The 17,402-nt window shown below is 40.1% G+C and overlaps 1 protein-coding gene across 4 annotated transcripts in view; it reads right to left on the bottom strand.

Annotated features, from left to right (window-relative positions):
* Window positions 1–17,402, bottom strand: part of CELF1 (CUGBP, Elav-like family member 1) — a 42,150-nt gene that overhangs the window by 11,817 nt on the left and 12,931 nt on the right. Inside the window, exons 1-9 of one of the 4 annotated variants that reach the window (XM_010088117.1) lie at window positions 17,226–17,320; window positions 14,969–15,156; window positions 14,074–14,156; window positions 13,614–13,662; window positions 10,059–10,190; window positions 9,784–9,863; window positions 9,236–9,397; window positions 7,790–7,871; window positions 4,511–4,639 (exon numbers count right to left, since the gene is read on the bottom strand). In XM_010088117.1, the coding sequence (XP_010086419.1) occupies window positions 4,511–4,639; window positions 7,790–7,871; window positions 9,236–9,397; window positions 9,784–9,863; window positions 10,059–10,190; window positions 13,614–13,662; window positions 14,074–14,156; window positions 14,969–15,156; window positions 17,226–17,296 (976 nt within the window). In that variant the 5' untranslated portion in view covers window positions 17,297–17,320. Of the gene's footprint in view, window positions 1–4,510; window positions 4,640–7,789; window positions 7,872–9,235; window positions 9,398–9,783; window positions 9,864–10,058; window positions 10,194–13,613; window positions 13,663–14,073; window positions 14,157–14,968; window positions 15,157–17,225; window positions 17,321–17,402 lie in introns of those variants that run through there. The other 3 variants (XM_010088114.1, XM_010088116.1, XM_010088115.1) reach the window with 3 other exon arrangements.

Below are 17,402 nucleotides of genomic sequence, written 5' to 3'. Positions count from 1 at the left end.
TTGAAAAGGTTGTGATTTTAAATAAATTCATTAAAAACACTACAAAAAGGTGAACACAGTTATTTTAGTTTAGCGGACTTTATCAGAAATTTCTTTAAGCAAAACAGGAAACGGTTTAGTACTGAAAATGCCAAGAAAATTTAACACTTGTAATTACTAGGTATAATGATACACTTCCTAGGTATTGTCTATATACCAATGCAACAATTTGTGAATCTAGGATTTTTTCAGCCAAGAGCAATGTCTTTGTATTAAAATTACCATTTTCATTCATTAATTTTGTGCATTTTGAACACCGAATTGTTTGACTCTACCATGTTCTAAGGCAAGAGTTCTGCACAATGCAAAGAAATAGCTCTTTTTATTTTTGAGCTGTCAGCTGACAACTTCACCCGATACCCTGTAATTCTTGTCTTGAAATATCTAACGACTGGGCTTTCCCTATTCGTCTCCATCACACCACTAATACATTTGTAGGCTTCAAACACATCTCCTCCCATGTCAGTCTTCTATTTTTCAGGCTCCCTCATTGCTCCTAATAGGGAAGGAGTTCCACAGTTCTAGTTATCCTTTCTGTTCTTCTGTTTTTCTGGGTGCTGTGTATTATTTCCAATCAGAAAACAGCATACAGTAATGGAGATGGAAAACCAATATAGCTTTAATACATGTTCTTTACTCCACCCCTAATTCTTAACATTGTTTCTGTGCAGTTTGTGGAGGGTTGTTGGTTTTTCTTTGCTTGCTACCTAGGTTATGTTTTCTTAGATCTGAGTTATGTCTAGTCAAAAAGGCTAACTCTAAGAGAACTAGCTGAAAATACTTGAAGAGGTTTCCAGAAAATTTGAATATGTAGTAAAGAATAGCTGATTAACGAAATGTGGACAAGGACATCAACTACCAATTTGTGGAGGTAGGTAAACTGAGGGAACATTAAGTCTGTTCTAATTCAGTCATCTAGCATCCAAGAAATGAGCTAAAGAGCACTAACATTCACGCAGTGAGTCTGACTGAACTGTACCAGAATTAGTTTCAGGAAAGCAGAAAGACTATGATGCCTCTGAAAACAATTTAGCTGGAGAAACACTAAGGCCAGCAAAGTCACCTAGTCTTTGCTGGACCTTTGATGGTTGCCTTTGAAAGGAGGAGAAAGGGAAAAATCAGCTTTTGCAACCGTTCTCTTTTGTTCCGGAGCAGAAAATTCTTGCCGGTGTCTGAGTCAAAAAGACAGCAGACAAGACACTCCAATCCTGCAATACTTATGTAATATTTTCTTGAATGTCCCCTTCACAAGCTTCCTGTTCAAATGAGTTTATCTAAGGCCACAGTGTTTATAACATGGACTGCCTATAGGTGGATGCAGCAGCAGTCTGTTCAGTTCCAAGGAGTAGCTGCTTTATTGCAAGGCTGAAGGTTTTGCTGTATCCTATTCTACATCAAAATACACAATATTGCTTGGAAATAGCTAAACAAAATCACCTGAAATGGGCAGGATGACAGCACAACCAGCATACCAACAATACTTAAAACCTCCAAGTTCAACCATTCTGACATGTCCATGGACTCCGCACAGTGTGGACTTCCAAGTTCCCCAAACACAAAAGATACCAGTGCAGATGAAAGAAAATAAAAGAGGTAACTATGCATAACGATTGTCTGTATTTTTCCACCAATTATGCAACATGAGGACAATCTGGGAGAGGTGTCCAAATATAAGCATCAGGTGAACATTTGGATGACAGGTGGACAGAAGTCAAGCCGGTAGTCATCTCATCTGCAGTTAGGTTTCAGAGGTTATCACAGTAGATGTTGCCATATGTTCCACAGACAAGGAAAGCATTTGGTACTGAACAGCTATATACTGAACTTTTTCAAGGTCTAGGTATGGTTCAGGAGGGTCTGAATCTATGGAGTCCAACAGCCTTCTGTGTGAATACACATATAAATATTAATTGAAAGAGAATTTCCAGTTTGCCTTTATAAGAGACAGTTCACAGTAAAGAGTTCAAAAGCTGTATAATTACAGGAAGTATGATGAGACTGAATGCTGTCTGTACACACCGAGGCTTCCCCTCACCCCAATTTAAGTAGTTTTCAAAGGTGAAGCATATTAGTACCTCTAATGAAAAGCACTCAAAACTATTTCAGAGTTTGATGTCAGTGATTACATATAGAGCACATATCCTCCAGAACTTTTTACTTCTTTTGAACAAAGTTAATATCTACTCTTTAAAATTATACTTGAAATTAAGCTGAAAGGACAACACAACAGTGACTGCTTCGTGCTACAAGGCTGTGAAGCGTGAACTGACTGACCCATCTGTATAGGATATTAATTCAAATGACCCATCATGATTGCTTGATTGTTGATGCACAATCATTTACTAATACGACTGGCGATCAGAAAGTTGTTTGGATTCAGCACAGAAGGTGCTTAAAAATGGAATGCTCCCCATGCCCTAGGCCCTCCGCCAGCATGATCAAAAGTGGAACAGAATCCTGACATACGTCTCTAATCAAGGGAAAAGGAACCTGCAGAGCACTGTGGAACAGACAAAATTCAGGGAGGAGAAACCTGTCTCAAAGGATCACACAACAGTAGCATAACTTCAGTTGCAAGGGACCTTTGTGGATCATCTACTCTAATGGTCTGCTCAGAGCTGGTCTAACCTTTGAGTCAGGTCAGCCTACTCAGGGTCCTTTCCAATAGCTCTCTGAATCTCTGAAATGATGGGGATTCCACAGCCTCACTGGCACCTGGTTCCTGAGCTTAATCACTCTCACCATTTATTTTATTTTTCTCATATTCAGTCAGAATTTTCTCTGTTGCAACTTGTGTCTATTGCCCTTGTCCTTTCACTGTACTCTTCTGAGAAGAAGCTTTCTCTGCCTTTTCTAGTATGTCTGGCATTTGAACTTCACAACCTGCCAGTCCTTTTTCCCACTTCAACAAATCAGAGAACAAACTTGCTACAGCAGTAGATGAGAGTGCCAACAAGGAAATCTCAGTTCTAAACGCCAGTCACAGCCAATTGTAACCTGACAATTCCAGCTCTGCTACTGCATGAGGACATATGGGAGAAATTCTCAGATATATTCACCTTTTCTATGATGAAGCATTAGTGGGTTATAAATGCACCTCTTCTATAGGCTCAGCTCTTTTTTTTTTTTTTTTTTTTTTAATTATAGAATAGGATACCATAGCTGGGAGTCAAGACAAATTTTGAAATTCTAATCTTTACATAAAAACTTTGTGGTCTACAATGCTTAAAAAACCCCCTGTTCGGCAACAAAATACTCTTTGAACTGAATTCTTTCTTGGGGATTTCTCTAAGTAGAGAACTGCGCAAAGTACCCACAGTTTAACTCCTGATCGTGTGACAGAAGTTTTTCTAAACAGCTTTTCCTTGTAATCTTTTTATAGTCTCCTAGTCCAGCTCCTTGGTCCTCTTAGGCAATACAAAAAGCTACCTGTGGAATTTTAAAACATACCCCAATCTGCTTTGGTCTCTCACAATCACAGGTGAAGATATCAACTCTGTAGGCTGGATTATCAACTTGGCTTTTTATCAAAAACAAAAAACCCAAAACCAAGCCCACATACCACTTTGCAGGTGCTGGGAAACTGACACCCTGAAAATACAGGGTATCCGTTCCCATGTCAGGATTTAGAAATAACTGAAAATAGGATAGAAATAATGGAGTAAGATACTGATCCTCATTTGTGGTAAAAACTGAGCAGGTCTGATGCAAGCACAATTTTTGTTTCATTGTTTGTTGCATTTAATGATCACATTTAACAATAAGGCAGCCAAAGAACGCTACTTGGACATTCTAACCTCTCTGGATAATGTACATAACCTAAAGTAAAAAAACCCAATCAATCACCCAAACGAACAAACAAAAAAAACCCAAAAAACAAACACACAACCCAGAAGAGCAAGATACTAATTTTTATGTGCAACTTATACACTCAGTTCTAGACAATGCTTTCCAATAAATGTACAAGGGCTCTGCTTATTCGGCTTCTATGAGGTTATAGTATCCATGTCTTCACTAATGCCAGAGGAATGTAAACTGTACTGTTCTAGTGCACAGAATGCATTACTTCATGCTTAAGGCATCATCTGTCTCCATGTCCAGAGGAGCAGGGTACATCTGCCACAGTACCTGCCTAAATCATAGATAAGCTGAGTATGTGATGAGATTGTAATAATGTGACTGGAAAGAGGTTACCCACCTTTCTCCTTCATGATGACCTCAAAAATTAATTTTACTCCAAATTAATCTGACCATTTGGAGGAAGGAACACAGACGGTAAAAAAGCCTTTGCTGGTGGCAAAGACATCTACCCTTAACAAAGGCCAGTGAATCTACTAGTAAAACTGCTTATCTATTTAAGAATCAACATGAAAGCGACAAAAAGGGATAGACAAAACAGATGACATCTATCCTGAAACAACTCCTAGGGCAACCCAGGTCATAACACACTACAGCAAAGGCAGTCTCTTACCTGAGCTGGTGAGCACACTCAGGGGACTGCTGGATGAAGTGAGTGCAGCCGTACCACTCGGTGTATTCTGAGCTGCGCTGGCCGCAGCTGCTAACGCAGCCAGGTTCTGTAATTGCATCGCATTCAGTCCTGCAACACATTGAAGAATTCACAGAGTTTCTTCTAGAATAGTCATCATCATCCAAGCTTAACAGATCCAGCACATCACAAGGGAATAATGGGAAGGAACTTAAGAACAGGCTTAATACTAGTTACTGATATTTTCTACGTTGCAACTCCTTCTTATAACTAAAAAAAAATATTTTTCTTTGCCTAGACAGATGAGTTTCAATAAAAGACGAGGTAGTTATGATCCCAGATGTACAGAAACTTTCAAGCAGTGTTCTCTCCAGTCACAAAAGCATAGCAGCCAGTTAAGTTAAGCCAGGGTCTGACAGTTTATCTGTAAGCTGGAGAATCTGTCTAGACACCAGGCCAATCCTCCACTTCTCGTGTCCCTCCACTCTCTTTGTATGGGAACAGCAATAACTGCAGAACTCTTTCAAGAAGGCCTACACACCACAGTGGCCACAAAGTCACACCCTTAAGCCACCAGCAGCTGAATACCAGCATGTTTTGTTTGGTGCCCCCAGCAGTCAAGAACCAACAGTCAATTGTGAGGCAATGTTCAGCGGCAACTCCTGACCACAGGATCAGGCAATGCACACACAGGCTAGTCAGCTCCTCAAACAGACGTGGTAAGGAAAATGGGAAACATCGGGCATGTTGTGGATAAGCAGCCAGGAATACTGCAGGGGGCAAAGGGTATCCCCTGTGTTGATGAACTTTTACTGGTCAATCTACTTATCTGACTCACCTTAATTTGAGTCATATTTTTTGAATTAAACCATTCAGTCTGTACTGACACCATAGTTTGCCCTCTTTTCCTGCCATGGGATTATCATTGGTATCGATCATCTTTCTGAATTCTGCATTTCAGCCACCCCTTGGTAGGCTAGCTCTATTCTTCCAATTCTCCCTTTCTTCCCTTTTCCCTTATTTCCCCTTTTTGTCTCTAAGTTTGATTATTCTAACTATTCTGCTTCTTTTCATCTGGCTTCAAACAATCCCTAGTAATTCTTCCCTACAAAATTAAAAACAGAATGAAATTAATCATCATTCATATAACAATGTCAAAATATCCTAGGCAGATGTAGCACCTCATCTTTCGGATCTTACCAAGTACTCGGTGACAAACCTCACATCTCCAATAATTAAAATCTCAGTTTTGTAATTCAAGTATGTAAACAGACAACGTAAGAATGTAAGTGACAATGCAATATAAACTACTTATTTTCTAAAAAACTTCTACTACCTTTAGCACAGTATGTTTGTTTTTTTATCTTTTTCAACTGTTTTTGTTTAAAATCTCAGTTTTGTAATTCAAGTATGTAAACAGACAACGTAAGAATGTAAGTGACAATGCAATATAAACTACTTATTTTCTAAAAAACTTCTACTACCTTTAGCACAGTATGTTTGTTTTATCTTTTTCAATTGTTTTTGTGACAGGGTCTGTTTCCCTAACCACATTTAGTGCCTGTTAACAAGAGGATTCTGCCTTTATGTGTATTCTTAAGGTGCCATTGTAACACAAAAGCATGAAGTTAAAACCCAAAAATTGTATTTTTTGTTTTTATTGTGCTGCAGAGGGTTAAACGTGCAAGTGTTAGAGCTAGTGAAGAACAGAGCAGCTTGCTCACTTTCTGAAGCAGTTTGGCATGTACCCACTACACCTCTCCTCTTGTCATCACATTGTTTTCCCATCTGCTTTTCAAATAGGTTTAAGATTAAATTTTGTCCACAAAGTCTGATATAGTTTGGGATCTAATTAACCTACTTAATTTTTCTTTCTATGAATTTCAAGGAAGGATATCAGCTGAGATATTAATGGGACTCTGAAACTAAAGCTCTATCTGTGCAGAATCACAGACTTGGAATATTTTTTTCAAAACACCATGCAACATGCTATTTATACGTCCAAGTTCTCAATTATTAAGTTTTTTTTTTTTTAACTACTGAAGACAGAACTACCCTGGAAACTGCATAGGCAACCTCAGCTCGTTAGTCCCTTCCCTTTGTTCCAGTCCTTACTGCAGTAACAATTAACATGAATTGTTGTACTGTTCTTCTCCTTTATTACCACAGACACAAGAGAGGGAAAAACAGTATCATGAGCATAACAAAACCTATTATAGATCACCACCACACAGGATATTAGTGGAACTTTTTTTTTTTAATTGCTTTTGGCAAGAGTCTTGGATCTACGAGCTCTGAAGAGGTCTAACATGAAAAAAGTAAACGTAAGAATCTAAGGTTAGAATCAACCTCAAGTATACATCAAAGTTCTTACAACTGAAAACATAATACTTTGCAAAAGCTTGTAATTGTTACTGATGGGTGTACCAACACAAGTCAGATGTACAGAGACACTTTACTTTCTTGACACTTTTAGATTAACCTCTGCACAGACAGGGCATGTAATACTGTAAACTACTGTACAACTCCAGGAGGCAATTTTAAAAGCTTAAAATATTCAGTATTAAAACTAGTTTTCTTCCCAACAGCAGAAGAATTTAGAGAATGCGGTGAATGGAGTTACTAACATGTTTTATTATTCCCCACCCTGTGAAGACAGAAGGGACAATCAATTTGCAGCCACAGTACTGCTACACTTGGCGAATATTCTGGCTAGCAGTCCGCAGCAAGGAATTTGGCTCGTATCTATTAAGCTGGTATTTCCCTAACAGCAATGGTGTAATCAATCATAATGCAAAAGAAGGAATTAAAGAACCTGAATGAAGCACTAGTTCACATTCCCACCAACACTTCCTTTTCAACTTTGATGTATTTAAGAACAAAGAATTTAAAATGGGAAACCTAAGAATCCATTTTCACTGAAACACATGCATTAATTCTTACTTCAAAGCACAATGCTTTCATCCTGTCTGGATGAAAAAACAGAGCCATCTTTTTGCACCCATAAGGGAAGAGAATTTTAAATGCTAGAGGTAGGGGAGATTACCAGTATATCACAACTTACCTTGGGGACAATGGTTAACTAAGATTAAGAAGAAACATCCAAACTTGTAGCAGAGGATTCCTGTCATTCCAAAGGAGTGGGTATACTTAGGACTACTTATTTCAAAGGAGGTAAATGTGTCTACAGCCTTTTGGCTACCTTCTCTACCCTCCTCTTTTCTTTGGCATTGAACTTGGCTTCTGGTGGAAAAAACTCACCTCCCATTGGGTGGAGGCTGCTCAACGTGTTCAGGTTCCCAGAAGACGCAGCTGCTGTCTGCTGAAGGAGCTGCAAATAAAGCTAGACATTACACCAAAAAACAAAACAAGAGTGAGAGTGAGGGCTGGCTCCGCTTCTGGGAGAAACTGCATCACACCACAGCCAGAGCGCCGTCACAAAGAATTCCCACTGCCCATGCAGCAGATCATAGCGAAGCGTAAAGATAATTCCCCTTACACAATACAGCCAGAGCACCACCACAGTGAAAATCCATGTTGCCCATGCATCATATTGGCAGCCAAAGCAACAGCACAACACTTTCCCCAGTCAACATAATCTCTGTTGAGGGAAGCTCATAGCTAATGCACCAAGACAAAACCAGTAGCACCAGTAGTGAGAAAGAACCCCTATCCAAAGCACCTCAGGCAGGACTCCCATCTCTAATGATACTACCTGAAGCCAGACTTTACAGCTGACACTGCCAGCATAGAACAAACGGCAAATGCCATACCAAAACCAGAGCCACTGTGAGAGGGAACCTCTTCCACTTTCTTTAAGCACAGCAGCCACAGAAGAAATTTAAAGCCTCAGCTAGGAAGATATTTAGAGGGATTTCCTATTCCTTCCTCCATTAACTAGGTACTGTTACAAAAAATTCCAATCTACCAAAACTAAAGCGGTAGTAAAAGAGAGAATGCCCCCACTTCAACCAAGCACATCATACCAAGAATGAGATTAAATTTTCCTTTTCTATACCCCAGACCTTATGTTGCATGAATACAGTTCTCATAGCTACTCTGGCAACACCAGTTTATGAAAAAGTTCAGCCTTTAGGGCTGAATCAACTAAAATCAGTGACAAACAGCAGACCACCCTCTGTTGCATCATTTTTGATAAAGAGAGTAGTTTCTCTCTGCTTTCTGGATTTCTTTTTTTAAGTGTATTTTTTACTGTGCGCTGTCAGCCACTTGGTGCTTCCAACCTGATCAACTTTTCTACTTGGACAGCACCAAGTTCTGTTCTAGGTTTCACTGGAAGGGGATAAGAGAAATAAAGGCTAAAGAAGGAAAAATGGAAGAGGAGTACAAGAACTATGCCATCAGATAGACAGTGAAAGGGCATTTATATGGATAAACACTAAGGCCATAACATATGAAGAAAATCTTCCCAGCACAAACTCATTCTACACAACACCAGAAAAAAACCAAAAAAACCCAAAAAACAAACAGCAGTTACGGCTACAGTGACTGGGGTTGAAATCCTCACTTAAATGTATCCTGACTAGCTGTTAGCCCGTAAATTAATTTCAGCCTCCTCATCCACAAAATGGGGATTAAGAACCCTGCTCCCATCTATTAGGAGCCTTCTAAAAACGAATACATTACACACCAAGACAGACACTGTAATCCCTGAAGAGTTGAAAAGAACCCGAATCAGAAACTCACTGCTAAGTACTGGGGTCCAAGTGTGTTGAGACCAGCCAGGTTTCCCCATACTGAGGCAGCGCTGATCTGCTGCATTTGTTGCTGGAGTTGCTGAGCAATTCGTTTCTGCTCTTTGTCCTTCTGCGTGTCTGCAAATTTTACCACAATGGGAGAAGAGCAACCCTGCAAACAGCAATTCAAATAATTACCCACTTGCTGTCCCCAGCAGTCTCAAAAATACTGCATGAAGACCCAGTCATTGGAAGTATTCCCCTCCCTCCACATGCATACATACATGCATACACACACACACTTATATTCAAACAGCATGTTTCATTAAAGGTTCAACATCTCATTTGCTTTTAATTCTATTTTGTATTTTGGTATTTTCTCTGCAGATGAAGTTTCTGTCTCGAGCTCTAAAAATAGGAGCAGAACAAACAGAAGGTCCAGGAGTAGTATTTCTGAAGAAACACACACTGCACTTATCCTGCTCTCCCATCCTCCAAACTCCATAGTGACTCCCTGACAAATTACATCTTCTCCTGACACCCACTAAGTTGTTTTACCTCCATGGTTTGTGCTTGGTGCATTGCTTTGATTGCTGTTTGTGCCATGGCTCTTGTCGTAAAAGTCACAAATGCACAACCTGAGGAAAGAACAAAAAAGAACCATGTAATTCAGTACATCTGGCAGTTACTGGGATGAATAAAAAAAAGAAAATGCCTATGGGGGGTGGGGGGAGGGTAGGGGAAATGACAGAAAGAGCTGAAATGCCACCTTGAGTTCCAAAAGGCAGCAACCAGTAGAGAACCTTGAACTGTCGGAAAAGCTTCCTCCTTACCTCGGCTCAGGCCATCTGGGCCCCGTAATATCCTGCATTCTTCAATCTGCCCAAAGGGGGAGAACATCACTCGGATATCATTTTCATTGCACTTCTTGGATATCATTCCAATAAACAATTTTCTATCTTCTACTGCTAAGAAATCAAAGGATAAGAGTATTACCAGCAAATACGCACTTACTAGATCTTATTTTTTCAAGTCTTCTCCATCAACTGCAGTTATTTCCCCTGTATTTAAGGTAGGGGCTTGTCAAAACCAGATTCCCAATAATGGCAACTCTTCAGTTTAAAAGGATGCATATGAAACACCTCAATGAACCTCAAGGATGCCTGTTTTATGATGTTTTATGTTTAGACTTTGATGACTGTTTCTCCCTTGCAAGCCTGTGAATTGCAAGAATGTAAGAAAAGGAAAAAATATATCATATTCAGCACTTCCCAGCATCTCCTAGATTCAGTTCCTGGTGACTGCGAGAAGACTTGTTATGTATTTTATTGGACTATTTTCATCCTCTCTCCTCTGTCTCTTCTATCTTTAGACTACCAACATACCTAACCATATCTAAACAAGCGAGCTGCAGAAAGCTCCTTTCTAGCCTCTTTATCATGCCAATCACACAAATTTAGGTCCGCCTATTTCATCATGCTCCTGTCTCAACATTGGAAGCAATGGCAGCTGCTAAAACAGGACAGTTTTAGTTCTGTTTCAGATTCATCCATTCTGATCTGTATCAAAAGCATGAAAATAACACCTCAAACCAGAATGATGGATTGCCTCCATCCTTCGGCTGCGACCAGCCAAGCAATTCTTTATCCATTGAACAGTCCATCATTCGAATCCATACCTCTCCAATTTAGAGAGAAGGATGTGGTGAGGGACCATGTAATAATAGATACATTAGAGTTGAAGAATACCTTTCTGTGCGGATGCTATTTAAAAATAAATGGTCCAGAAAGACATTTCTCTTAACTTTTCAGTTAGTGGTTACTAATGTCAGTTTAAGGTCACTTGAGGAAGTGGGGTATATTCAAATCCAGAGCAGAACTTTGTACCCCTTGTTTTATGTATTTAAGGATGCTAATCACCTCTGAAATACTTGTTTTTAAAGGAAGAAGCAAACTATGCAGAATATCATTTTACAACATTCAGCACAATATAAAATATAATATGATGAGGGTTGTAGCACAATTTGAAGCTTCAAGAGAGAAAGTCTTCTCCTATTTAGTGCCATGGTGAGGGAAATCAACTTATTTGCTCAGTCTTCTATGGTGTTGAAGAAAATTCCAGCTGACATGACTTTAAGTGACTACTAAATCAATGTTTTACCCAGTTCACTTTCAAGCTTGTAGAGAATAAAGCTGTTTTCAAATCCTTTTTGCAGTCCATTTTAGTTCAAAGAGATCCATAATCCCTTTTATTAATGCCAAGTTAAAATACTTTTAAACTGATGGTTTCTTATTTATATTTTCACTTACATGTTTTACTAAAACTCATATAATTATACAACAGCCTCAGAACCGTCACCTTAAAATGCCATTAAATACTTTCTTCCTCCTTCCATTATTTTCCCAGGATATTCATGTGTGCGTGTATAATGCAAGATCAATTTCAGTTTAGAGAACCTATTCTGTTCTCCTCCCAACAACACTTCAAAAGAATTACACCTTTCTAGACATATTTACACAGAAATACATTCTGTATACACATGGAGGAATTTACAGATGGAATTTCTCCTACTGTATGCTACCCGTATATCCCACCTTCTGTTTTCAATTATCTTAAGATGTAAGCTTTCTGGAACCAGGATTATTGTCTTCATCGTACAACCCTGATCTTATAGTAACTATGGGAAATGAAGAAAATAAAATTCAGCCAGGTAGGAAAGGCTGAAACTTCAAGATGTTAAACACTTTATTTGCTTATATTTCAGCAGTATATATAGACACACACTTGAGCATGTATGTACGTACATATATAAATTCATCATGGAAATACATGGATAAATGATCATTTATCCAATGGTAGATCCTAAATGTCTTAATCCATCTGAAATGGCCAATGTGCAGAAACAGTTACAGTTTTTTGTCTACTGAACTGTTGTGAATTCTCATTCTCCCTTGTATATTACAGGAAGTTTTGACTCCCACCCTAGCTGCAACAGGCCTTGCTTCAAATTGGGCAAGCACGTGAAAAAGCATTTCTAGATTTCATAGAATGGTTTGGGTTGGAAGGGCCCTTAAGGATCTAGTTCCAACCCCCCTGCCATGGGCAGGGACACCTCCCACTAGCCCAGGTTGCTCAAAGCCTCATCCAGCCTGGCCTTGAACCCCTCCAGGGATGCGGCACCCACAGCTTCTCTGGGCAACCTGGGCTGGTGTCTCACCACCCTGACAGGAAAAAATTTCTTCCCAATATCTAATCTAAATTTATTGTCTTTCAGTCTAAAACCATTGTCCCTCATCCTCTCACCACACTCCCTGATGAAGAGCCCCTCCCCAGCTCTCCTGTAGCCCCCTTTAGGTACTGGAAGGCTGCCGTAAGGTTTCCCAGGAGCCTTCTCTTCTCCAGGCTAAACAACCCCAACTCTCTCAGCCTGTCCTCATAGGGAAGGTGCTCTAGCTGCCGATCGTCTTCATGGCCCTTCTCTGGACTGGCTCGAGCAGGTCCATGTCTTTTTTATGCTGGGGGCCTCAGAGCTGAACACAGCACTCCAGCTGGGGTCTCACAAGAACAGGGTACAGGGGGAGAATTACCTCTCTTGACTTGTTAGCCCTTCTTTTGATGCAGCCCAGGATACAGTTGGCTTTCTGGACTGCAAGTGTCCATTGCTGGCTTACATGCAGTTTTTCACCCACCAGTACCCACGAGTCCTCCACAGGGCTGCTCTCAATCCACGCATCATCCAGACTGTATCCATATTTGGCATTGCCCTAACCCAGGTGCTGGATCTTGCTCTTGGCCTTGTTGACGTTCAAGAGGTTCACACAGGCCCATCTCTTGAGCCTGTGAAGGTCCCTCTGAATGGCATCATAGAATCACAGAATGGTTTGGGTTGGAAAGGACCTTAAAGATCATCAAGTTTCAACCCCCCTGCCATGGGCAGGGACACCTCCCACCAGCCCAGGTTGCTCAAAGCCTCATCCAGCCTGGCCTTGAGCCCCTCCAGGGATGGGGCATCCCTTCCCTCTAGGCTATCAACCACAGCACTCAGTTTGGTGTCATCCACAAACTTGCTGAGGGTGCACTCAATCCCACTGTGTCCCCAACAAAGATTAAACCCACCTTAGTACAAAGAAGAACTCACTGGATGTTTCCCAAACCAACAACATGGTTCTACCACAAGCAGCAGCGGTGGGAGATCCTGAGTCATGGAATTTCAGAGACATCACTTACGCTACCTACTATACTGAAACCACTTTTTTTTTTTTTCCTTTAAAAAAATCAGGTCTCCAATTCAAGAAGACTTCAGCAGCAGCTGTTCAACAAAAGAAAATCCTCAAGCATCCCTATTAGCACAAATGATGCCACCCAAGTCAGACTTTAGTACAGCTTACCATTACTCTTTTCACTGTCAGCTGGTTTCATCTGGATAGGATGGTGCATCTGAAATGTAAAAAGATTATTTAATCCTAGATGCAACTCACTTTATGAAATATATCCCGTAAGATTTGTGGAAGGAAAAAAATGGTAGCCTAAACTGCCTCTACACAAGTGCATATGTAACAATGCATAAATTTCTAGAAGAAAGAAAAGGTTCCTAATGATATGAGATCACTCCTCCTCAGAGACTATTGTAGGAGCCATGCCCACCCACTTCACTACCTACTACTATTACTCTCCCAAATGCTCCAAAATTCCCTTAAGATCTGTTATACAAACCTCATGACATTGCTCTTTTTAATAATTCTTTTAAAACATGATTTGAGGGCAAGATAACGTATGTTTGTACCTCAGCTGTGCCAGAGCTCAGAAAAACAAGACAGAGTTGCAAAGAAAGCATGGTTCTTCTCTTACCCCTGGGAGGATCTTCATGTTGTGAAGAGCATTCTGTGCTTCTAGTGCAGCTTTACGGGTATAAAATGTAACAAAACAGCACCCTGCAATTGAAATAAAATGCTAGCCAAAAAATAACACTATGAATCCTGACATGCTGTACAGAAATTGCCAAGTCTCACCTCCATCCTTCCAATGCAAAACATACGACAAGTAGAAGAGGTCAGATATTGAAATAGGTAGGTACTACCGATTATGACTGTTTAAAAAATATTTCTAAAGTGTAATAAAATAGGATATATTCACAACTGACCATACATCATCAATACACCATTAAAACAAACATTTAGGTACATCTGCCAAATAATTGGTGGCTACTTCTGTTATCAAACCCAACAATTATTTGCTAGTACCCAAAACTTATGTAGGTTCACAGGAAGTAAGATGCTGCATATAACTGAACTGCAAATCCAGGTACAGCATTTTGTTAGGATTTGATGTACACAAATGACTGGGTACCTCAATTTCAGATTTTATCTGAAACTGACACTTCCAGCAACATTTTAGTCCTACCATAGCATCATAATGACGCTCTGGAGCAACACAATATTAACTGGATGTTCTGCTTTGCAATTATAATCCATACTCTTCAAGCATCCCCATTACTTCTGAGCTCTAAAAAAAAAAAAATCATGATTTTCCTCAGCTCAGCTAATGACTGGATCACAGCCCAGGTATAATTAGGCACATACACTTCAACACTATAAAGCCTGGGCTTGCATGCACACCGGGTCACACAGAGCTCCAACACACAGGGATGTTTTACTAAGCAAACAGCTTAGATTATAACTAACTATTATAGCTGTGAAAGCAGCTGAGACCCCCTGTCTGACACTAGAAGTACAGAAGTTCTCACCTTTGCTTTGAGGAGGGTTTTGGCTCCTGTCCCTCAAGACATTGATTTCGTAGACAGCACCATACTGTTCAAAAAGTTCTCTTAGATCCTTCTCACACCAGCTCCGTGGGACCTGACCCACAAACATCTTGATAGCATCTAGATCAGGTTGGTCTGGGTGATCCAGTGTGCCATTCATTTTCTTTGAGCTATGAAAAACATGAAGGAATTTCTGCTTTATGTCTTTCCATAGAGTCTACATGCTATTGCAGCTAGAAGAAGCATGCTTACAGTGAGATTAAAAAATAAATTTTTTTATACACACATATAAATGTATATCATTATAATATACAAATGTATATAATTAGAATATACATATAAAGAGAGACTCCTGACATTCCCAGTCCCTACATACCAGAGAATATTCAGAAACGTCATTCACATTCACTGGCAAGCTGCGTACTTGGAAACCAAACACACTCTACACAGCTGTTTAAACCTTCTCTTAACATTTGTTCCTATAATGCTGTCAACATCTGGGATTCAGAACGTACACCTGTTCAGACAACTGAAAAATATCACTAGTTCAACCATGTAAAATTTTACAGAAAAAGAAACCAGAACAGGAAGGAATCTAAACTCAGCCTATCCACAGACTACTGAAGTTATCAGTAACTGGTGAAAAGGAGAGGACATTTTTTCGTTGTTTTTAAATATGACCATCTGGAACTGTTTCCCAGGGTGAAGATCCACCTTAAAACAGAGAAACATGTACTACTGAACAGATGAGAAGTTTCATTAAAGGTTTCCAAGGCAATAGCTCTATGTGAAACTAGGGAGCCTTCAACAGCATTTGGCGAAAACCATGCTTAGGTTGTACACGAACAGGGTGGGATTGGACAATCTAGTTAGTCACAGACTGAATCAAGTTCCACGCTGGTAGGATGTTAACATAGAAAAAAAAGTCACTCCTTAGACTACAAGAACACAGAAGTTTTGAGTACGGGAATCTTCAGTAGGCTCAAGGCATTAAATCTAGTTGCATGAACAGTTTACAGCCTGTTATACTACACCCGGGTAGCTGACAGTTACATGCTGCTTTCTGCATTGACTCCTCATTGTTTGCCAAGTGCAATGGGATGTCTTGCTATCGGTAGTCACAGCCTGGCACACCACAGGACCTGTCTCTGTGGGAGACTGACTGTAAGGACATCCTATTATAGCTATAGTGATCAGTAGGTTAAAATCGCTGATCAATCCCTGCATAATCGAGAAAGGACATGGGAGTGGAACAGTAACTAGATAATGATTCCCTCCGCCCCCAAACTCTTTGTTGAAGAATACAGGTGGCCGCCTTCTAGAGTAGTCAGCTCTCTTCAACCCTGCTTATAGATTTTGAATGGCTTATTAACTGCACACTACAGTAAACCGTTCCCCTCACTGTCCATCTGCAATCATATTCCCCTGAACAGAATTAAAAAAAAAATTCCAAACCAGGTAATGTTTAGTTAATTTTTTCCCCTCAATACACTGCTGTTCAGAGCCTAAGGAAAAACTGATACCAGGAAAGCTCATAATTTTATAACTGTATTAACAGACCTCAGAAACGCCAAAGCTTCTTAGTAGAAGGGAAGGGAATAATCATAAATCCTTTCACTCCTCTTTATCTTTTCACTCAGAAAGGGTCAGCACCTCCCTAAACACCCGAGGCAAACAATACCTTTTACACAGAGGAAGACTACCTCTCTTCATTTAACATCTTTTCATTCCAATTGAGAACAACTGGCCATCATTTACCCTCTTCCAATATTAATTTTCAGCCCTGCCTTTTATGACCTGGGTAGCTTCAAGAACATAGCATGGCTCCTGCTAACTGGGCAACTCTTAACATGACCTCAACAGTATTCAAGGAACCTTTCATTCCTAATTAAAAGGTTTAGTCTAGAGTCATTAATAGGGAAGAACAGAAACTGTTCTCCCAACAACTGATTTAAGCAACTGATTTCATAATATCAGCACCTATGTCAAATAGCTTTATTCTTCCTTAGCCCTCATTCCCAAAAGTATCAGATCATTTCTCTACCTCCCCACACCCATCCAGAATCCAACAGCAATTGTCAATGCCCACTAGGATTTCCTCACAAAAACAAACTGCAGGCTCTCCTATTTCTCTTCTCTCCTTCCTCAACAGGAGTTCATCAGACAGCAGAGGTTTCAGAGCCAGCAACTCCAGCTATCACTTCAGCTATAAATGTAGACATGAAAACACAATACTTACACAGGGCTAGCATTCAAGGAGCAATGGTCCACCATCATCTCTGGGAGGAAATCCAACTTGAACGCAGCCATCACCTCAGTCCGTGACAAACTACTAACACTAAACCAGTGTACTGCCTAACCCCCACACAACGCCACTTCCAAAAGTCCTGTAGGTCTTAACACTCAGCCACACAAA

Source organism: Pterocles gutturalis, unplaced genomic scaffold (genome assembly GCF_000699245.1).
Source record: "Pterocles gutturalis isolate BGI_N339 unplaced genomic scaffold, ASM69924v1 scaffold367, whole genome shotgun sequence".
In the NCBI taxonomy this organism is placed as follows: Eukaryota; Metazoa; Chordata; class Aves; order Pterocliformes; family Pteroclidae; genus Pterocles; species Pterocles gutturalis.
Note: the sequence above shows the minus strand (reverse complement) of the source record. Positions and strands in the feature narration are given on the sequence as shown.